Consider the following 24,170-nt stretch of genomic DNA (forward strand, 5'->3'; position numbering starts at 1 on the left):
AAAGGTAAAGTATCATGTAGTCGACGTTCACATGATACCACTAGAAGAATAGCACCACAACTTAAATATTTAATCATTGCATATTACTCAACATAGTTCCACTACTAACGGCAAGACTTCTCTCATGTCCTCAAGAATTAAACGAACTACTCACGAGACATCATATGGATCATAATCAGAGGTGATATAATGATGAATAACAATCTAGACATAAGCCTTATATCAATGGTTTCACTCAATAGCATCAACTACAAGGAGTAATCAACACCGGGAAAGTTTCCCCTATGAACTAGACAAGTATCAAACCCAAGATGTTACAGCGGGATGGCGTGGAGATGGCGGTGATGATGGTACTGGTGGTGGAGATGATGGTGATGGTGGTGATGATGATCCCGATGAAGTCCAGCTCCATGGCGGTGACGATGGCGACGATCCCCCCTCCCCCGAGAAGGAATTTCCCCGGCAGAATTTTGCCTACCGGAGAGCTTTTCTCTCTCAAGTTCTCCGCCCCGTAGCGGCGGCGGAATATTTCTCTGGTTGCTCTCCCTATATTAGGTTTCTAGGGGGGTTGAAATACGCGAGGAGGCGTCGTCAGAGGTGGGCCAAGGCGCCTAGACCATGCCTAGACGTGGCCAAGGCCTGGCCCGCGCCTAGGGGTGGTCTGGCACCCTCCTGGCCCATCTCGGCCTCCCCTTCTGGCTTCCTCCGTCATCTGGCAAAATAGGATTTTCTGTATATTTTCTGGGAATTGTTGTTTTTCAGAAGTATGGTGTCTTGACTGTCCTTTTTCTAGCAGAATCCTGGCACCGGTGGTTAATTCTCCAATAATCATCAAACATGCAAAAATAGATGTAATGACATAAGTATTAGCTCTAAATATGAAATATATCGATGAATAACAGTAAATTATGATATATAATAGTGATGCAAATTGGACGTATCACACCGCCGCGGTGGGGCGGCGCGAAGAGCTCTGGCACGGGCTCCTCCGAGCATAGCAGGAAGTTGAGCTCATCGCAGTCGCTGTCGTGGAGGCGGACGTTCTCGACGTCGTGCCTCCATGTCGCCTGCGCTGCTAACTGGAAAGTGCCGAGGCAGATGCGTCGACCGGTGTTACAATCGGTGATCTGGGCCTCCCACGTGCCCCATTCGCGTTGCCGCACGCCGTGGTAACGACTATGCGGTGGCGATGGAAGGTCGCGGGGGCGGCAACTCGGCGACACGACCCGCTCTGGATGCGGCCGGCGCTGCAGATGGGCGGTGGGGAGCGGTGGCGGGACGAACCCGCCATCTCCGGTGTGGATGCGGTGTCCGGGTGGATTTGGCGGCGACCGGAGCTGATGCGGTGGGCGGTGGCCGATGGGGAAATTATTGTCCTCGGCTCGTCCACCGCTCAAATATAGGGGAGAGGGGGGAAGTTTCTATCACCGCTCTCGCATATATAGTCTTGTAAACCGGTAGGGTTTCGTCTTAAGGCACCTACGGCCGTTAGCTGCCTATTTTTTCTCCTCTAAAGGCTTTTTGTACTTCAGTTGGAGAGGCTCTATGGGCATCTCAAACGTGGTGACCCATCCCATGCCCGCGTGTCCGGATGGGTCGAAATGGACAAAACCGCGGCCCAACGCGGCCACGCATCGCAAATGTGGATGGCCGCGGTGTCCGGGACGACCCAATCTGGGCCAGGTTTGCGTGGCCGCGGATGGCACGCAGCGTCCGGTCGCGTCCGCCTGCTCGCCTGCTCGGCTTCCTCGGGCCAGCTGTCTATGGGGGGCGCGCGTCCTATTAAATGTGGACTGGAGGGATCTGTCCCTGTCCAGTCCACTTCCCCACTCCACTCGATAGTTTCCCACGCACGCGCAACCGCCGCCATGGCCCCGAAGAGGGCTTTCGCTCCCGGCACCAACGATGGCAAGGCGAATAGCAGCCGCTGTCCTCCGCCGGCGCTGAGGGCTGGGGGACACCGCGGCGGTCTCTACATCGGAGAGGCCGCCTGCGTCGGCGCGGCATTGGCGCAACCCGCGTTGCTGCTGCCGAAGCCGGAGGAGGAAGACAACCCGGAGATGCGCGCCGTGATGGCGCTGTCCAAGGAGGGGGGCTAGGCTAACTGGCCGCATCTCGCGGAGGTCATCCGCACCTCCGTGATGGAGGAGGAGGCCCGGCAGGCGGTCGAGGACGCCGGGGCCCGGGCATTGCTCGACCAGGCCCGCCGGGAGGAGGAAGCGAGGCGGCGGCGCGAGGAGGCCAGGCTCCGCCGCGAGGAGGAGAGGCGCCAGGAGGCCAGGCGCCTCGCGTGGAAGGAGAGGCAGCTCCGCCTCAGGGAGGAGGCGGAGCTCTGGGCTTCTGTGGCAGAGCAGCGGGCGGCTCCGGACCCCCACTCGGCCTGGGAAGAGGCCCAGTGGTCACCGTGGCCGGAGTCCCCGGCGCGGTAGAGCCACAACAGCGCCTCGCCGCCCGGGGATGTCGTCGACGCCCATGACGGCGAGGCCCACAGGGACTAGGCGGCGCGCCGGCGGCCACCTCGTCCTCCTCAAACCCTAGGATAGGGTTTTTGTTTTTGTTTTTTAAGTTTAAAGCTCATAGAGGGTTTTCTTTTGTAGTTTCAATTTGCCCAAAATAGGTCATATGTATAAATTTGCCCAAAATAAGGCATATGTTTAATGAAATATGGTTAGGTTTAATTGTTTTCGTTTTTTTCTTCTTTTCACTTATGTGATGCGTCCGCGCGTGGGTGCACTGCGCGACCCAAACAGACCAATAATCAAGTCCTCCTGTTTAGGTGTCCGCACGGCCATCCAAACGGTTCAAAATAGACGGCGCAGCGCGTTCGTTTTGGTCGCGTTTGGGTCGCCGCGCTAGAGATGAGGGTGAACCAATAGTCCAATAGTACATACATAGTGGTAGCTTTCTGGCTACATAAACTAATTAACTTCCTTTTGAAGGGGTATGCTTACTGCATAAAATAACTCTAACGATAAGAGTCGTACCTACCTAGCTAGGTGAAGAATCTAACCGTATGGCGATATGTTATTGTAGTGGTCAGTTGGCATCCGCTTAAGGTTACTTTGTTTCTTGGAACTATGCATGTCTTCAGTTTTGTAAGAAAAATACCTCTGGTCTGGTTGGGCTACCTTTAGCTTCACTAAAGCTGAGGACCAGCTGGTGAAAGCAAGCGCCTAATTGACTTAGAGCTACATCCTATTCTAATCCTGGCTAGCGTTTTCCACAAGCTGAATAAGGCCATGGCGACCTGTCTAGAATTCATGACACGAATGCCATGTGATTTCATTTTCGACATTAATCAAGAAAGAAAATAAGACAGGAGAAATTCATAGTATTATCTTTCAGGGTGAAAATTCAATATCTACCATTAATTGGTTGTGTCTGGCAATGTCTTCCTTGTTAAATGCATGGTTGAGAGTGAGGACTTTCTTCTGGGTGAAAACCTAAAATCTACGATCGGATGAGGACGGTGCTTGTGATTTGTTTCCTTCTTGGAGGCGTTGCTTTTGGAGAAGTTGAACTTATGGTTCCCTCCTGGTGGTGTTTGGGCTGCTGCCTCAAGGAATTGATCAATGTAGCGGAACTTTGCTTTTTTTGTAATTTTTTTTTTGAATGTGTGCATTCGTAATGCCGCTAGATTAATACGTTTTTTCAGAGGCTAGATGTAATTGGTATCTTTGCGGTATTAATTTATGCTCCTTATCAAAATGGAAAATCGTGTTCTACCGAATGCTTATCGTACATGCAAATAATTAGTTAACTCATACCCACCTGCAACACACTCTGATCAGAGATGACTGACGAACCATCGATCAAACTAATCGCTCGATCAGCCGCCGAAAGGCAGTGAATCTCCACCGAAAAGAGGCGAAGATTTTTTCACTCCACTTTTTCACCACCGTACCTAACCTCCCGTGTAAAATTATGCGATGCTACACGAGCACCAATAGAGATCGGCATCATGCGAGCGAGGTGAGGTGATGGATCGGTCGTTGGGACCCCTTGTGAGGATTTCAACCCGACAATGTATCTCGCCCAGATTTGCAGTGGGATAGACTAGGAATCGCCTTTCGATTTTCTCCCCCATCGGCTAAATCCTTCACGCTAGGATCGACCTGAACTTCCGCATCCATGTCTTGAATTTTGTCGTCACAGATCCAGCACACACGCTCGAACCTTCTAGATGAGTGGACGGAACAATTAACGTTCATGCATTAGCGGATTGAACTATACAAGATATTGCGTGCTTAAGCACAGATCAGAAGGCATCACACTTTGCACATTCGCTTATTATAGGACAGAATAATTATCGTCTGTAACAGGAGGATACGCATTCTTCAGTATGTCAGCTGCAGGCCTACTTTTCTGTTACCGTCATCCAACTTGGTGAAGGTGCCCAACGGTCGATACTCGACCGGAAAAGATTAACGATTCCAATAATAATGTTTTCTATGGCGGGAAAGGGTTCCAACAAAGTCCGGTGCACGACCAAAGATAACAAGAATAACTGCCAAGAATGTAATTAAGTACTTTGTGTTATTTCTTTTTGGTTCAGATAATTTAACGACACGACCTAACAAGAAAAGGTTAACGATTCCAAACTGAAAGTGCACTTTAGCTTATCAAAGTATGTGGAGAATAACTACCAAGAATGTAAGTGGTTGCTGTTATTTCGTTTTGAGGAGATTAACTAACTAATATCCACTGTAGTACTACGGAGTAATTCGAAGATGAACCCGATTCATTTGCTCATGGGTTGAAAATGGTGGTATTGATGCGGGTTTTTTTCTGAAAAGATTCCGCATGTTCAAGTCCATGTTTCATGTGCCCCCCTGAAGTTTCCTCGAAAAAAGACATGTTGTTGTATGCTGATTTGAAATAGAACCCCGAAATTTATTATGGATCAGGGGGAGTACTAATCCAGTGCTTTTGAAATAGCTTATTAGATGCATGGTTTTAGCTTGGACACGACATGTGTCTTTAATTTTTTCATGAAACTTTCCAGACGAATAATGAGACAAAAACATGTATTTGTCAAGAAAATTAGTTTTTTCCTAACTTGTTTTTGGATTTCACTATTCATTTGGGAGCAAATGAACCCGAGAGCCAACATGCTACCCCCCATATTAGGTGATTTAAAGAAAAATAAAAGGCACATGAAGATGAACATCTACACGTCCTCAACAATTTACACAGACTCACCTTCTAATCAGAGTCGACAATTCATATAGACCCCCACTCATAGATTCGTAGAATTTCTTGCAAGGACAGCCACACGTGTGGAAATATAAACAACAAGATTTGAACCATCGATGTCAGTTCATGTATCCACAAATTCTCCTACTAAGAGGTGATTCTTGAGGATTCTTTTTTCCACTACCAAAGGGGTCGGCCCGAATTCATGCACATGTTTTTAACACTCCCTCCATCCGGAAATGGATGTCACAAATTTATCTTGATATGCCTGTCTATAGATATGTTTTAATGTATAGATACATAAGTATCAAGACAAATCCATGACATCCTTTTCTGGATGGAGGGAGCAAGATAAATACATGGGATGTAAAAGTGATACGCAGTGCTCATGCACCTGTTTTTAGTAGATGGACGACGGGAATTACCTATAAATACTACACAACTAAGCTCATAGTTATACCTCCTCAAAGTTTACAACAAACTTTGCAGTCATACTTCTCTTAGCATGATGCATCAGTCCTTGCATGACTTTATGGATCAAAGAAAAAACATAGTGTAGTGCAGATGCACCAAGCAATGTGTATGCTTTAAACTTCGGTCTATCGAACTACCTCCAAGTTCTTCCTCGATAAATCAAATTACAACAATTTATTTCTCATACGAGAGTTTTAGAAATATGGAATAATTAGCACGTACAGACTGGCACGCATGGGCTCAGAATATTTGATTGCAACAAAAGAGAATAGAAAAAGGCTCGAAAGGAACATAAGAATGACAATCTAAAGCAAAGGGACATCACCATGATAGTGGAGCGTCGTGATCGCACCGTCCAACTTACCGGCGGATTTGTACCCCACTTGATGTAGACAACAACTCAACAAGTCACTCGATATCACAGCCACCGCTGGAAACAATATGCTGAAAACGTAAGGTACGTCTATCCATACTCACACTGACTAAAGGGATGGTAAGGGTGATGGAAACAGTTAACAAGTAGTTCAATCATGGTGAGGAACAATCAACACAAATAAAAACACACCAATATTGCGAGACATAACTCCTTTTTTTAACAGAGGTCGGTCTCCGAGGACCTAGAGCTTTCATTCAACAGCGGTGGTGATACATAATACATCCAGGACCCAAATACAATATATGAAATTATAAAAAGGTACAAACAAATTGCGCGAAGGACCCCAGTACTACCCCTAGAGCAAACTATCTGAACCTGTGTTGTACTGTACAAGTGTACATATTGCCAAGAGTGCAGGGAGCCCCGTTCTGGCATGCCATCATTTTCTCGTACGCACCAAGGTGACATGACGTCGCGCGGCGGTGTGACCGGCTACGGCTGGAAACGGAAAGCAGCAGCAGCATGCATGTGCCCTGCGATCTACGGACGGAGGAACCAAATCCTTCTCGGGAACCGCGCCACCAGCTTTATCCGATCTCCCACAGATCTCGCCGCGGACACACGCGCGCGCAGGGAAACCACACTATACATCATCTCGCGTACAAGGTGCAACTTGCTGTTTTTATGCCCTCCGCTAGGGCAACGATCGGGGTCACGATATCGAATCTCTCTAGATGGATGGATGGCCCTTTTTCTTGGCCTCCTAGCTCGGTCGCCCAACTTGCAAAAGGGTCCATCGAGATCGATGGATGACCGTGTTGTTGCACTAGACAGTACTGGTACCTTGCGTAGCTCCTCTTTTCCTTTCCTTTTGGGAGGATAATCCGCGCCTTTTTTTTCGGTTTTAAACGGAAAATTCAAGCTAGGGGATAATATTCGAACCAGTAGGTGTGAGCATTTGAGTGAATGACAAAATAGCATTCCCTCTGGTCGGGTTTATATGTCCTACGTATAATTTTACATCATCAAATTGACGAACGTAGTACACGGGATATATTACAAAAAGATATATCAATACAAACTTTAGAAGTACTCCCTCCGTTCCAACTAAATGGACGCGCGTGGGTGTCTGCTTTAGGCTAGCATCCTTGAGAAAGCGAGTTCCGACTACGTCGATTAAATGGGAATAGAGGTAGTAACATTTTAGAGTGAAGAATTTCACTTAATGAAACTTTTACTGAAATATCTCATCTAGGGGATTTTGAACACGGTTTCATTCTAGTCTAGCATTTTACTTGCTTTTATTAGATAGGATCTGCATGTTACGTCATGTGGCGCAAAAAAAGTGTAAAGAATGGAGGTCATTATCGATCATCTTGTCCAATCATATCTACCCATATGTTCCATTTCTCACCTTCGTCTTGATATTTTTTTACCCTCGGTCATCACTCACACCTTGTGCAATTGACATACATAAAAAACAAGGCTTCTAAAATGGGCAATCTAGACGAATTTCTAGTTGATGGGTAATTAGTGCCGCAAATGCATAACTAGAAGGTAAAAAATGAATTCGCTCTATATTATTTTATTATGGCATAACTTCTCGGAAATCCACTTTTAAACATGGGACCATATGCTCCTGCTACCTAAGAAAAACATTTTAAAATATTAAAAATATGAATAAAAATTTGGGACGTATATGTCGATATTTTATGTGCGCACACCAAGTTGCGCGAAAAACCGACATTTTCCCCGCTTTGTGTAAAAAAAGATAAAGAAATGTCTAATGAAAAGGCTTTTTTTAAGCACCAAAATTTGTGTGTTTTGCACACGACATACAAAGTGTCGGTTTTTCGTGAAACAACTTTATAAAACATAATATATCGAGACGTACACGTCATTTTTTTGTTTGGCATTTTAAAATTTTAAACTGCCCCTTAACAGTCATTTTAAAAACCGGGATCACATGCTCATGGGTGCAAAAACGCTTTGTACATAACTTCTCAATATATAATTTATATTATATAGATAGAATTAGTGATCTAGGGATACAGGTAGGATCCATAGATAAGGTATAACTCAATTACAAAATTAGTTATAACTATTTATTTGTTAATAATGTATAATTATATTTTTTTGTTTATAGTGCATAGTTTCCATAGTTTCCTTAGTTGTATCCTACTTGCAACTCCATGACACATGAATCACGATGCAAATCCAATGGTTCCGGAATCGACCATGATTTAGCTTTACTCTGACTGATCAAGTAATAGCGAAACCGTATTTTTTAAAGGACAATGTTTAGATGTATCTTGAGTCAGCCTTGCATCTTCTCTAAAATAGGATGTGATGGTCATATGAATGTTTATCATACACATAATTAAGTTTTATCAATATTATATTGCTTGTGAATTATTTTATGTCCATTAAACCTTTTATGTTTTTTTGCATTAGTTAACGAAAATACAAAAACACCTTTACTATTGTCAAACACAAAGAGAAATCCAAAAAAGTCCTTCATATTATTGTTTTTTACTTTCCTTGTCCAGTCATAGATTATTTTATTTTATTTATTTACAAGTTTATTTCAGTTTTACTAATAGGAAACTTTGTGCTTGATAACCACACAGTGGAGTTGGGGACACAAGGCAAAGACTTAGTTTTGTAGGTTGATTGAACAGGAGAAGCAAAAGACATCTCTCTACCAATTCCACGAGAGTTCGATAATAAACCCTCGAGGCACCCTTTGCGGGGAAAAGACGCTTGCTGCAACACTCTGCACTTGGAGCCCAACGGGTTGGTACACACAGAGTTATCGCCATCAGCGACGGCGGAGCTTCACGACGTCGTTGTCCCCTTAGCGTCGCCCTCCACCGGTGGGATTCCTCATTCTGCGTGAGACCCGCTTCCTCGTGGACGGCCGCCTCGTCCTGGCGTTGAGCGTTGAGCTCAAGCAGCCTCTACTGCTCGTATGCCATGAGGCGGCGGCCTGCCTCCTCTGTGGCCGCTCGCTCTCGCGAGATCTACACGACATGCTCAAAGTTTGTGTCGTTGGTCTCCTCGAGCACTTGCCCACGGATCCTCCGGCAGCGCTGCAAGTTAAAGGACGCTAGGATCGCCGCCTATTCCGCCTGCTGTGGGTCACCCTGGAACTGTTCATCGGCTCCCCACTGCGCCGCCTCCTCCGCGTCTCCAACGAACACCTCGTTCCACTCATCGAACTTAGAGTCGTCGGAGGAGCCACCGAAGTAGAAGTCCAGCAGCTCCGCCTCATCGTCGGGCTGCGTCGAGCCCATGGGATAGTTCTATGGTGGTAGCATGGGCTGTGTCTCTGGTTGCGGCTCTGGCTGCGGCGCCGCCGCCGACGAGCGGTCGTTCCAACCAAGCATGGACTAGGTGGTAGGGAGCCGGCGCGGCATTATGGTGATGTGGAGGAGCCTTGGTATTCTGCGGCGGGTTGGTCGGTTTGGGTTGACACGGGGATGAACTGGCAGAAGAACTTCATATAGACGAGAAACGGCGGGAAGAAGAGGTGGGAAGACGACGCGGGAAAGTGCTAGCAGCCTAGCAGGCTTGCATGTGTCTCACCATAACGCCGACGCGCTTCCGTCAATGGGGTGCAACGGTTCGTCTGCATGGAAGGCCGAGTGGGTGATTTGTATGTGTGTGTGGGATACAGCTAGGTAGCATGTATGTGTGCGTGGTGTGGTTGTTCGACACGGCGAGAAACTGGAAGAAGAACTTCATATAGACGAGAAACGGCGGGAAGAAGAGGTGGGAAGACGACGTGGGAAAGTTCTAGCAGCCTAGCAGGCTTGCATGTGTCTCGCCATAACGCCGACGCGCTTCCGTCAATGGGATGCTATGATTCGTCTGCATGGAAGGCCGAGTGGGTGATTTGTATGTGTGCGTGGGATACAGCTAGGTAGCATGTATGTGTGTGTGATGTGGTTGTTCGCCTGGCCATGCACACATGCATGCGGGCTGGCAAAGTCATTTCCCCCCTTTCTTCCTCTCTCCTCGCTACAGTAACTGAGAGGTCCCTCGAAGGGGTCGGGCCGAACCAAAGCCGATCTCGCCGGAGCCGCCGGTAGAGATGGGCGGAGGGGAGGTGCCGGAGTAGATAGAGTAGCTAGGTTTAGTGGCTATATGCTGGTAGAGGGCTCCATGCCCGGTAGTGGAGGCAGAGGAAGAGATCTGGCCGCCTGGATCTCGCCTGCTGTAGGGTCCATCTTCTTTCTTCTTCTTCTCCGGTGGTCGGAGGGGAGAGGGAAGAAGGGGGCTGACGCCTCCTTCAATAATAAAGCGGCGGTGCACCACCTATTGCAGCGTGCAAGCGGAGGGCGGCGTCTTTTCCTGGCCGGCCTTGGAGGCGAGGGGGAAAACGCGCGCGCGTCGGAGAACAGCGTCGTCGACGAGCTCCTGGCCGGCCGTGGAGGCGAGGAGGAGCACAGCCACGCCGTTGCCAGCTCATCTGCTTCCAGGAGGTCTTACCTTCGCTGGTTTCGCTTGGTGGTGAGTAGCCATCTGCTCTGTTTCTCCCTGGCCTGTCGTGGTGGCGAGGAGGGAGATGATGCTGGTGTCGCGCCTCACGCCTATCGAAGCCAGTCTCTGCCCAAGAGGTGCTATGGAGCTGCGACTTCTTCATCGACGTCATCGCTGAGGCGGCGTTCATCCCGGGAAGCTCTTCAACTGGGGACTTATGCCGGGGCCATCGCCCTGCCCCTGCATCACATGGCCGAAGGACGGGCCTTCTCTAGGAGATCTTACTTCCCAAAGACCAAGAAGTCCAAGGGAAAGATCTATCGCTCCCGCCACGACGCCGGACCAAGTGGTTCGTCCCCGGCGCCGGTGTCCGTTCTATGGCGGAGCAACTCGACGGCGAATTCCATCAGATGCGGTGCAGAGCTTGGAGGACCTGATTGCTTTTTCCATATTTTCCCTAGGGTCTTCTCTGTAAAAGCTCAGTCCTTATCCAGAATTCCCCTGAACTGTAGGGGCTTTTCTGTAATATGTAACCACCGCTTCGTTAATACAAGCAGCTTCTAGGGTCTTCGGACCCTACCCCTATTCAAAAAAAATGCACACATGCATGCATGCAAGTGGCCTGCCCCGCCCGCGTATGCTGCCCAAGCACGCGTCGACGACGTAGGCGGCAGATACACCGTCCTGCCTGTCACGATAATCTTCTTTTGTCGGCTGAGGCGATGGACCTTGACGTGCCGGACATGGCTAGATCGCCGGTCGAAATCCCTCACTACAGGAAAACGGGAATGTGCCGACAGCAGTCGACGTACGGCCGTCGGTGTATCTCCGGTCGGCATAGCAGATCCGGCCGTCGGCGCATCTCCAACTGTCGGCGCCTACTGCATGCCGACGGTGTTTCTTCGGCCATAGGCTCAGCTCAACCGTCGAGTCGCATTTTCACGGAGACGGCAGTCTGACGGCGTCGGTAATACACCGACGGCCGGGCCGTCGACAAGACGGATGCTCATGGCGTCACCTGGTACACCCTCCTACATTGCCGCTACGCCGACGGTGGTGGCCGTCGGCACCTCTGTTGCATGTGGCGTCACCAGACCGCACCCGCCCGCGCGTTAGAGCATCTCTACCGGCGTCCCCTAAATAGTCGTCGGCACTTCCGTACGGGGGATGTTGGCACTACATCCTCTATTTGGGGGAGTTGTTCCCACACCGGCGCCCCCAAACCGGCGGTCCCGATAGATGTTTTTTTACATAAACTACATATTTATACTTGTAGTTTCATTTTAATGTCATTCAGGATCGAGGAATGGATAATATTTTCGGGTAAATTCGAGTAAAACATTATTCACTCCTCGACCCCGGATGACATGTGAAACCTGCTTCATCTCTAGCCTACTACCTACTGGCCATCCGGCTCTATGGAGGTGGACGATCGCTCGCTGCTCTCTCCGGTGTTCTCTCCCCTGCTCTCTCCGCTGCTCCTCCGTCGTCGATCCTCCGCTGCTCTCTCCATCACGAACGTCAAGTACGCGGCTCTATCCGCGGCCACCGCCTCCTGACGCAGCAGCTGCTCTAGCTCATCCCACCGCCGATGGTGATCCAACTCCTGCCTCTGTAGCCCGAGCTGCATCTCCGCCAAACGCAAGCTCCTCCCACCCCTGCTGCTGGCGCACCTCCCACCGGCGTTGGCTCAGCGCCTCCCGCCGCCGCGCCTCCTGGAGCTCCAGCCGCTCCGCCTCCTTATGCTGCCACCGCTCCGCCTCCTGGCCCTGCCGCTCCGCCTCCCGCCGCGCCTCCCGCAGCCGCCGCGCCTCCTCGCGCTCCGACCGCTCCGCCTCCTGGCCCGTCCGCTCTCCCGCGACATAGGCATCTACGATCGCCGCTAGCACCGCCTCCTCCCACGGCTCGTACTCTGCAAGCTGCGGGTCTGCCTCCACGACTTCTACGGCCGCCTCTAGCGCCGCCTCGTCCCACGAATCGAGCATTGTGCTATTTTCTAGGGTTTTTGCACCAATGAAGCGGGGGAGGAGGAAAATATAGACCGCCGGCGAGGCAGGAAACCTCCCGCGCGGTGTCGTGGCGGGAGAATTTCTCGCGCGGCGTCGTGGCGGGAGAGTTTCCGGCCCGGCATCGTGGCGGTAAAATATCCCGCACGGCGCCCTAGCGTCACTGACAGGCGGCTCCCACGCCCAAAATTTTGTGCCTCGCGAGGCGCCGGCACGCCCGATTCGCGCCCCTGGCCAAGGGGCCGGCACGGGATTGCCGACAGTTCTATTGGGCTCAGGAAAGCACCGGCGCCGTTTGGGGCGCGCCGGTGTGAGCCTATTTTCGCTCCCGGCTTTCAAACCACTATCGGGGCTGCTATGGAAACGCGCCGCCCGAGTGAAATAGCGTGTCAGGAAGCCGAGTCGTGGTGGACTGCACACCGCGTGCGCGACTCAGTATTTCGACGGTGGAAAACGCCGGCGAACGGTCGGTCGTCGGAGGATTTTTCCACACGGGAGAAAACGAGATCGTGTGGTCTCCTGGAGAGGGCACGCCGCCTACTCTCGTTGCGGATAGGGGCGCTCGTCAACGAGTCGTTACTGTGGTTGCCTGATGTGACCGAGATAACCAGACAAAACCACCCGATCGAGCGAACTGAGATTTTTTGTTTTTGTTCCGTTTCGTGGAGGCGAACAGGGAAATGTAAGCGAGCAAGAGCGCGCGATAAGGCACGCGGCCCACTGAACCAAACGGCAGTGGGCTTTTCATTTCGAAAGGAGGCATCGCTGTAGCATTTCTGGACCAAGTCGCTTGGGCCTATTTTAACCTGGGCCATACTCTTTTTATTTTCGTTCTTTTTTTTAATTGCTACTACTAGTTTGTGTCATTTCTGGCTTCTGCTACTAACCGCATGTATCGTGCACGCCACTGGTAACAGATACTAGCGTTTTGCAGCCGACAAACAACTAGTAACAACAATACTAGTGGCGGCGTGCAGTATTCTTGTTGATACTGTCGTGTGCTCCAAACTACTATGCAACTACAAGTTTAAAGTACTGCTCACACGCCATCCAATTTTCACTCCACTAGTAACATAATTGCGAATTCAAAATATGCCGTATTTCAGATGATTTTATCCATACACCAAATAAATACATATGTTTCGTCCATACACGCACTCCATACAATTAGTATACATTCATTGTCAAGATACATGAGTCCAACGCACCGCCGCACATAGAGGTTGTCGTCGTTGGTGCAGTCTCGTGTGGATATTGATGTTGTCGCCACCGCATGGCCACATCGATGCTGTTGCAACAACCCGATGTCGATACCGTCTTCGTCGATGCGTCAACTTACTTCCAACAGAAATGAAGAATTGGCTATTATCCAGAAATATATAATGCGCATTTATCACCTTTTCCCATTTATCAAGTGTTTCTCACAAGCATCCATATTTTGAGGCACAAGAATTATCTGGTAAGTGATACGGCCTACAACAATGTTTTACAACAGTTATAGTTTCTATTGGTTGTATATTACTGGGTCGGGATTTCACAACAGTTTTAGGCAAAAGAAATTTACTGGCAGGTTGGCATGAAGCATTAGTACCAAACTCTACTGGCAGGTTGGAATGAAGCGTCACAAACAATCATGCTAACTTGGTTTTAGTTATCTACACATGCTAATCTCTATATGAAAAAATTGTTCATCATTTCTAACTTACTTCTAATTTTTATTTTTTTTAGTTGTGGATACCACTTATTTGAAACATGTTATTTATATACATGTGTTACATTATTTGTATCATAAATTCTTATTTGTTCAGCGTAGGATACATATCATATTTGACGAGGGAATATCCAACCACGTAGGCCCATCAAGCCGAGTCATTGGACAATACTAGGATAGACCGTGGGCTGCAACCGCAGTCGCCCCCTTCTGGACTCACACACAATGACATGGAGCGACTCGTTGGCCCAATCAAAGACAAGAGACCAACATGGAGAGCAAGTTGATCGTCCAACGGTGCTTAGTCGACTAGATCTATGGAGGACTCGGTCTTATCTCGTAAAACCCTAGACTGAGTTGACTATATAATATCCGGTTGAGGGCATAAATGTTAGATCACATTCATCCATCTCTAGTCTCCTCTACAACCACCGGCCACTTGTAAATACATCTATAGTAAAATCAAGCATGATTTAATTCTTTACCTTCACCGAAAGGGGCCGAACATGGGTACATCATGCGTGCCAATCTCATCTAGGACATCCAATGTCATCATCGCTCTCCACCTCGTATAAGCTACCCCTTGTAGCATATGTCTCAACAATCCATCAACAAAATTATAAGGACCTATCAACGCTCTGAAAAAGGTACTTTATAGTTACCTTGTCAAGACTAAGATGGTTATGCAACTACTTAGTGAGTCTTGAAGAACCCTTGATGAATTTCTCATAGCACATTGCTCTTCTCTGGATTTTGTGTAAAGATGTACTTGTTTTTTTATATGCACAGGGTGCGCCACACTTTGAGTGGGTTCCAAAGTTTTCTCTTAAACTTGTTAATGGTATGTACCCTTTATTTATTTTTCTTTCCAATTGTTTATGAATTGTAGTACCCTCTTATAGAAGTTTGATGAATCCATCATATGGTAGACATAACGACAACCGTTAGTTTCATAATTTTAGTCTAAGAAATCCGAACTTTGTACAAGTAACTTTTGTAGGATTCATTTATTTTGGTTGAGGTACAATGGCCTTAATTATTGATATGTTTACACTTATGTATGCCAATCCCGAAGTGTACCTCGTATAACAGATTCAGAGACATTCTATTTATATAATATTTGGTTTTTTCGTGAGGGGCCAAGGTTTGAGGCAATTATAAACTGTGTATGCTCTAAAATGATGCTATGAGTGTGGACATAGTGACATACCTGGATATAAATCTTAGCCTACATAAAATTGTCCCGGAAGAATACATCATATGTTTGGGCATTCTAATTAAACCTAATATATCCCGCTTATATGTTATGAAGATATGATGTATTGGTTGAATTGCTTAAAAGATGAAAAAAGAATCAACCACAAAATAGAAGATATTTATCCATGTACCCCTTCCTTTGTAGAGGGTTGCTAGATTTTTTTACCTTTTTATATCTCAACATCACTAAATCTTAAAATCTTAAATACCTTTACTATTGGAACCTATTCTATACAATCTTAAACAACTTGGTATAACTATTATCCACATAATTGGGTTGAAAGTATAAACTTCGAGATCATTATTAACAAACAATACACCAACTCTATGTAGTTTATTTTTTCGTGGAAGCTAGTTGCCTTTTCAATATATTGTTTGGAATATAAAATGTTTGATTCAATTATGTATAAGTAAAAATAAGAAAAAAGGTAAAAAAATATCCATCTAGGGGAAAGGGTTTCAGCTGCTTTTTTCGATAAAGGGAATATATTAATATCAAAAGGGTTTAAGCTGCTTAGATTTGTCTTATAATGCTTATCTGATATCATATATATTTAATTAGTATCTAAGAATATCTTGAAACTGAGTTCCATTATATACTGGGTACAGCGAGTATCCTTACATAGGTTTGGCTAGCCTAGTTACAATTAACCAAATAGAATATTATAGAGTGTATGAGATGTAACTAAATGTGCTTTTCTCAAATGTCAATGGTCTCTCCTCACCGCAGCTTCTAGATCTTTGGACAAGGTGGCAGACACTTGGAGGATATTCAGAACATATCACAACAATAATGAAAAGGGATTATATCCAACTTTGATGCTTGTATGCTGAGAAATTAAAAAAAGTGAAACATGAGTGCGTTCAACAATAAAGCTTCCATGTCATGGCAAATATGAGGGAGGAAGGCCTTACCTCCCTCTAAACCTCCCCTCCAGCACACCAACTCTAGGTTTGGTCATTGGCAACACCCATCCACCCCTAACCCTAAGTCTAGTCGCCGGAGAAACGCTCGCACCCTCAATGTTAGGTCGTCGATCCATCTATTTTGTCTTCCCCGGTGTCCACCACCACTAACGAGCCTGGCATATGCAGTGCAAGCACACACTAGTGGAAAACGGGCCTGTAATCCCGGTTCGTTTGGGCCTTTAGTCCCGGTTTCCAAACCGGGACCAATTAGGCGGGACTAAAGGTCCTCCCTTTTAGTCCCGGTTGTAAAACAAACCGGGACTAATGGTCCCACCACGTGGGCTGCTAGCGCGCGTCGAGGAAAATAACCTTTAGTTCCGGTTTGTAACACGACCCGGGACTAAAGGTTATTTCGTTATTTTTTTAATCCATTTGGTTATGTCCAATTATTTTTCGCTCCTCTTTTTTTCTATTTTTTTAGAATTTCTAGTATTTCAGTTATTTAACTAGTTTAGTTTCTAACTACACTTAATCTCTAACTACGCTTAATCAATAGTCAAATTACTTACCTGTGGTCCAACTTCCCGCTCGGTCACCCATCCTCCCACTACTCCGAAGACTAGCACGCTTAACTTCCAAGTTCCTTTCCCATCCCGCTTCCAAGTGCTTCGCGCGCATGTTGTGATACTAGTATCATATCAATCCTATTAACATGTTGGTCGATGTCACACTTATTTATTATTCGAATTACAAATAATTATTTTAATAAACAAAACTAATGACGTAATAACATGTTGTGGTAATGGTATTATAATTATAATTTTTTAAATTTGTATTATAATAGTTTTTTAATTTATTATTTTTTAATATTTTTTGCCAAACTTAAAAATTTGAAAATCTAAAAATTGGCTAACTTTATGGTTAAGTAATAGTAATCTTTATGCATGATGTGATTATTATTTTAAAAAATTTAAAAATATAAAATTCCGAATTTCTGGCAAAAACTAAAATCTTCCTGCTTTCATATTTTCATTTGGAATTTTGAGAATCTAAAAATTGGCTAACCGGGTAAACCCGGTGAATTCGGATGTAACTTTTTCCCACGATGATTTTGATATATTACACGTTTTTTTTCGACGTCGTATGCAAAAGTTAATGCGGTTTTACCATTTTTCAAACCTTTTTTGCAAAAAAAATGAAAACTCAAATTTGTTAATTTTCCCTAATAGTAGGTTGCATAACATACAAGAATCTAAAAAGATTTTATTTTTTGAATTTTCTATCATTTTCTTTTATATTTTACAGTGTTAAAAAAGGCGATCCACCGGGGGGGGTGTGTGTGGAGGTGCATGGGGAGGCAAAAAACCATTTAGTCCCCCTTCGTATTACGAACCGGGACTAAAGGGTAGACCTTTAGTAACCGGGACTAAAGACTTTTGCCCCATAGACCACCCTTTAGTCCCGGTTCGTAATACGAAGGGGGACTAAAGGGTCCAAACGAACCGGGATTAAAGGGTTTTCATGATGAACCGGGACCAATGCCCCCATTGGTCCCGGTTTGGTTCAAAACGGGGAAATTTACTTGGGACGAAAGGCCTCTTTTCCACTAGTGACACATGCATGCAAGTCGCATGCCCGCCTGTATATGTCGTTGATGTATGGGTTCCTGCGAACAATAACAGGGTTATTGCAGTACTTGTAGCAACAACTTTTTATTAGAAAGTTCGCTCCAACGGAACTTTGCAAATGGTAATCTCTTCGTCGAACTAGTGCACCTATACATCTGACAAGTGTATTAGATGTGTTGGGGACACAAGAGACTTATTGTATCTTAATTGCAGGGTTGCTTGAGAGGGATATCTTTGACCTCTACCTCCCTGAGTTCGATAAACCTTGGGTGATTCACTTAAGGGAAACTTGCTGCTGTTCTACGAACCTCTGCTCTTGGAGGCCCAACACTGTCTACAGGAATAGAAGCGTGCGTAGACATCAGCCGTGTTGTCAGTGCGGCCACCTTCGCACCCAAAACGGTGTTTGGAAATAGTCTACTCTATAGGTTACTAGTATGACGGTATTTGAGAGAGGTTTAAGGTAACAAATAACAAGGATAACAAGAATAAAGTAAAGCAATACTAAAAGTAAACATGACGAGGTGGCTCCTCGGCAATGATCACGATGAGGGGATTAGGGTTAGTGGAAGTCTGCATGTTAGCACTAGACATCGGATACCAAATAAGTGAGAGGCAAGATTTACCCAGGTTCGGGGCCCTCGTAGAGGTAATACCATTACTTCATGCCTTTATATCTTGGTATTGAGTGAAATTGATTACAATGGGGCGGCCAAAGGACTGCGTGGTGGTGTTCTCGCTAAGAGGCAAGGTGGCTATGGTTTTTGGTGTATGCGTGAGAAGTTGAGAGAGAAATCCGGCAGCCCTCTCATGGCCTTTATATAGGAGGCTAGGTCCGAAGAGTTCTGCCGGATTCGGCTACAATACAGATATGTTATAGCTAATCTTGCCACATTTGAATGTTTCCTTGCCATGTACTTCAAGAAATCGTCTCCTTCCACCTATCCACCGCGCAACGGACGTCTTGGACCTCCTTGGGCTACGACGCTCCAGATGGGCCCCTGTTGGGCCAGACGAGGTAGGGCAATATCGGTTACCCGAAGGGCCCACATCAATAGCCCCCAAGTGACTGGCTGAAGCGAAGCTTCGAGCAGGGACTGAAGTTGACACCAGCCGATACTTTCCAATCTATCATGTCTTCAAAAGATACTATCTTGGTAATCGCCGAAGAGTTGAGTATGCGTAAGGGATGGAGTAATGAGCCCAGATTTAATCGATAAATTGAGACTGATTAACTGTCGGAGCAAAACATCGTTACCCTACACAAATTCGAGTCACCGGGCTCGAACCCGGATTGTTGGAACCTTCGGGTCCGTAATCAAGTTTGAAATCTTCGAATCACCCGAAGAACCTTCTGGTCCACTTCTTCCTTGCTCGTAAGAGTTGAAGCTGCTATATATTTTTTTACTTCTTTATAGCTCATCATCGCCCAATCTTAAGTATCTTTACTATGGGAACATATACAATACAATCTTAAATAACTTGGCATACCAATTATCCACATAATTGGGTCGAAGGTATAAACTTCCAGATCGTTATTATACAACTCAAACATGTATCACAAAAAAATACAAAACTAATGTATTTTATGTTTTCGAGGAATCTAAGTTGCTTTTCCAAAGCAAAAAATTGCAATATAAAATATTCAATATGGGACTATGTACAAGTACACAAAAGGTGAAAACATATCCATCAAGAAAGTTTTTTACGACCCTTAGGTACATTTTATATTTTGTATGTGATATTATGTCTATCAAAATTATTATCTAAGAATATCTTGAAAGTTAGTTCCATAACGTGGTTGTCTAACGAGTATTCTTACAAAACTTTGGCTACCTTTGTTTAAGCCAAATGGAATATTATAGAGTGTATGAGTTCAAACCAAATTAATGGTCGGACTTCTTCTCAGCCTCTAAATCTTTGTTACACAAGATAGCAGTTAGGCGAGTTGCCTTTCCTCGTCTCACCTACGGTCCGACATTACCATGAGATCGGGAGAGGATATCAAACATGAACTATAATCACAACTCTAGCAATGTAGACCTAGTTTGTCTAAATGCTTCGTACGAGAAGAGCTCCTTTCTATGCACTTGTGAAAACATCTAGGAAGATAGGACTACTTCAATATAGTATCCACACCTTTGTGGAAGAGCAATTTGCCATGTTTCTTAATGTTGTGTGTCATAAGTGGAGGTTTAGAGTGATCCATAACACATTCAAGAGATCCATAGAGACTATTTCTCGCTACTTCTTGCAGTTGGAGAGCTTAGAGGAGAAATGATCAAGCCGCTAATTGGTCACACACCTCCCAAGATCAAGAACAGCTACAAATGGTGGCCATATTTCAAGGTGGGCCTATTTCTCTACTTTCATTTCATCATATGAGTACTAGGGCCAGAAACATGACTTTGCGTTCGCTTTCTTGACAAGATTATATTTGAGCGATCAATTGTACTCATGTGAAAGCTGGCGTGCCGAAACTTCATTCTTCATCATCCAGGGGAAAGAAACACTACACCATCTAGAACATGATAGTTGTTATGGGTTTTGATCTAAAGTTCAGATATGTGCTAGCTAGTTGGGAAGAATCTGATCATGATGTAAGCATTATTGCTGACAGCTTTCCTAGGACTGATGGGTTAAAGATATTACATGTTTTTTTTCGACGTCGTATGCAAAAGTTAATGCGGTTTTACCATTTTTCAAACCTTTTTTGCAAAAAAATAAAAACTCAAATTTGTTAATTTTCCCTAATAGTAGGTTGCATAACATACAAGAATCTGAAAAGATTTTATTTTTTGAATTTTCTATCATTTTCTTTTATATTTTATAGTGTTAAAAAAGGCGATCCACGGGGGGGGGGGTGTGGAGGTGCATGGGGAGGCAAAAAACCATTTAGTCCCCCTTCGTATTACGAACCGGGACTAAAGGGTAGACCTTTAGTCCCGGTTGGTAATACGAACCGGGACTAAAGACTTTTGCCCCATAGACCACCCTTAAAGGGTTTTCATGATGAACCGGGACCAATGCCCCCATTGGTACCGGTTTGGTTCAAAACGGGGAAATTTACTTGGGACGAAAGGCCTCTTTTCCACTAGTGACACATGCATGCAAGTCGCATGCCCGCCTGTATATGTCGTTGATGTATGGGTTCCTGCGAACAATAACATGGTTATTGCAGTACTTGTAGCAACAACTTTTTATTAGAAAGTTCGCTCCAACGGAACTTTGAAAATGGTAATCACATAACCCCGCAGCCGCTGATACGTCTCCAACGTATCTATAATTTATTATGTTCCATGCTAGTTTTATGACAATACCTACATGTTTTATTCACACTTTATAATGTGTTTATGCATTTTCTGGGACTAACCTATTAACAAGATGCCACAGTACCAGTTCCTGTTTTCTGCCGTTTTTGATTTCAGAAAAGTTGGTTTACAAATATTCTCGGAATTGGACGAAACAAAAACCCACGGCCCTATTTTCCACGGAGTGTTCCAGAAGACCGAAGAAGAGTCGAGGAAGGCCAGCAGGGGGCCCACACCATAGGGCTGCGCGGGGGGCCCCACTGCCGCGCCAAGGTGTGGTGAGGGAGCCCCCTGGCTCCCCCGACGCTGCCCCTTCGCCTATATATTTCCCTAGACGCGAAAACCCTAGAGAATCCAGTCATATTCCACCAAGGGTTCCGCAGCGCCGCCGCCATCGACGACAAGTTTCGGGGGACAGAATCTCTGTTCCGGCACGCCGCCGGGACGGGGAATTTCCCCGGAGTCATCTCCATCGACACCACCGCCATCTTCATCGCCGCTGCTGACTCCCATGATGAGGAGGGAGTAGTTCTCCCCCGAGGCTGAGGGTTCTACCGGTAGCTATGTGGTTCATCTCTCTCTCCCATGGTGTGATCTTTATGTGATCATGAGCTTTGTAATCTAGTTGAATATGTAGATGTTACTCTTGTCTATTATGCACTCTAGAGGTTACTTTAATATGAACTCCGGAGTCACTCTCCACGGTGTGATGGTGACAGTGTGCGCATCGTGTGTGATTCCTTTATGACGTTGTGGAGCTTGTTTACTCCGGCTTGAGGTGTGCTTTTGCAGCCCTACACAATGAATGGTGTTTGTTATCCAGCAACAGAGTGTTTGAAAGTAGCATTTATTTATTCAATTATGTGATCATTGTTGAGAGTGTCCACTAGTGAAAGTATGATCCCTAGGCCTTGTTTCTAAGCATTGAAACACCGTTTCCAACAAGTTCTGCTACATGTTCGCTTGCTGCCATTTTTATTTCAGATTGCAATTACTACTTATAATCATCCATATTACTTGTATTTCACTATCTCTTCGCCAAACTAGTGCACCTATACATCTGACAAGTGTATTAGGTGTGTTGGGGACACAAGAGACTTCTTGTATCTTAATTGCGGTGGTTGCTTGAGAGGGATATCTTTGACCTCTACCTCCCCGAGTTTGATAAACCTTGGGTGATTCACTTAAGGGAAACTTGCTGTCGTTCTACGAACCTCTGCTCTTGGAGGCCCAACACTGTCTACGGGAATAGAAGCGTGCGTAGACATCAAGCTATTTTCTGGCGCCGTTGCCGGGGAGGTAAGGTAAAAGGTATTCACATCCTCCGACTACTAAGCTATTTTCTAGCACTGTTGCCGGTGTGTGAGTGCTCGAAGGTATCTCCTTTAGATTCTACAATTTTATATTTTTGTCTCTTATTTTTATTTTCACTAGTTAGGCTTAATGGAAAACAACAACAAAATTAGAGATCTTTATGAACTTTATCTTGAATTAGGACATGATGTGTTTGAAGAGAGAATTAAAAAACCCATGGAACTTTGTTTGCAAAATAGTTGTAGCAATGTTTTTAGTATGAATTCTTTGAACACTATTATTTTTAATGCTATGGAAAAGTCTAAGCTTGGGGAAGCTGGTTGTGATATTTTTAGTCCCCCAAGTTTTGAGGAAAAAAATTTCTTTGATGATACTTTGCCTCCCATTTATGATGATTATAATGATATTGGTATTTTGGTGCCACCTACTATGGAGGATAAAGTTCATTATGATTATTCTATGCCTCCAATTTATGATGATTACAATGATGGATGTGATAGTTTTACTCCCATTATTACTAATAAAATTGATTATGCTTATGTGGAGAGTAATGATACTTTTATGCATGTGGATCATGATAAAAATGCTTTATGTGATAGCTATATTGTTGAGTTTATTCATGATGCCACTGAAAATTATTTTGAGAGAGGAAAGTATGGGTATAGAAATCTTCATGTTACTAAATTTCTTCTCTTTATGATGAATGTTTTGAGCTTTCTCTTGATTTGCTGTTATTTGCTAGGTACTTTAAGACCTACTGGTCCTTATGAGAGAGGGAGACACGATTTCATATATCACAATAATATTAAGTCTCCTCTCCTTGTGTTGAAATTTTTGAAGTTACACTTGTTTTGTCTTCCTATGCTACTCACTTTGTTCTTCATTGACTTGTTTTCTTACAAGGCTCCTATGCATAGGAAGAGTGTTATATTTAAAAATGTTTCATATATGCTTCTTGATGCTCTCTTTTCAACTCTCATCTTTATGTGAGCATCATAAAAATCACTATGCCTAGCTAAAAGGCGTTAAAGAAAAACGCTTATGGGAGACAACCCATCGTTTTTATTTTCTGTTATATTTGCTTTTATTTTTGTTTTGAGTCAAGGTGCTTGTTACTACTGTAGAAATACCTTTGTATCTTTATTTTCTTGCATTGTTGTGCCAAGTAAAGTCTTTGATAGAAAGTTGATACTAGATTTGGATTTCTGCGCAGAAACAGATTTTTAGCTATCACAAATTTGAGCTTTTCTCTCTGTAGAAAAAACGTAAAATCCTGAAAAAATTCATGAGTAATCCTAAGATATGTACGCAACTTTCGTTCAACTGGAGCTTTTCCATCTGAGCATGTTAAGTGCCTCGAAAAAATTCGTCTTTACGGACTGTTCTATTTATGACAGATTCTGCCTTTTATTTCGCATTGCCTCTTTTACTGTGTTTGAGTGGATTTTTTTGCTCCATTAAATTTCAGTAGCCTTGGGTAATGTCCAGAAGTGTTAGGAATGA

At 45.1% G+C, this 24,170-nt stretch overlaps 1 protein-coding gene across 1 annotated transcript in view; it reads left to right on the forward strand.

Annotated features, from left to right (window-relative positions):
* The first annotated feature begins 10,213 nt into the window (after window positions 1–10,213).
* The window catches only part of LOC124648439 (probable lysine-specific demethylase SE14), a 30,715-nt gene continuing 16,758 nt past the window's right edge, over window positions 10,214–24,170 (forward strand). Inside the window, exon 1 of the mRNA XM_047188209.1 lies at window positions 10,214–10,561. Within this exon, the coding sequence (XP_047044165.1) occupies window positions 10,214–10,561 (348 nt within the window). The remainder of the gene's footprint in view (window positions 10,562–24,170) is intronic.

The sequence above is a fragment of the Lolium rigidum genome, chromosome 4 (assembly GCF_022539505.1).
Source record: "Lolium rigidum isolate FL_2022 chromosome 4, APGP_CSIRO_Lrig_0.1, whole genome shotgun sequence".
Classification (NCBI taxonomy): Eukaryota; Viridiplantae; Streptophyta; class Magnoliopsida; order Poales; family Poaceae; genus Lolium; species Lolium rigidum.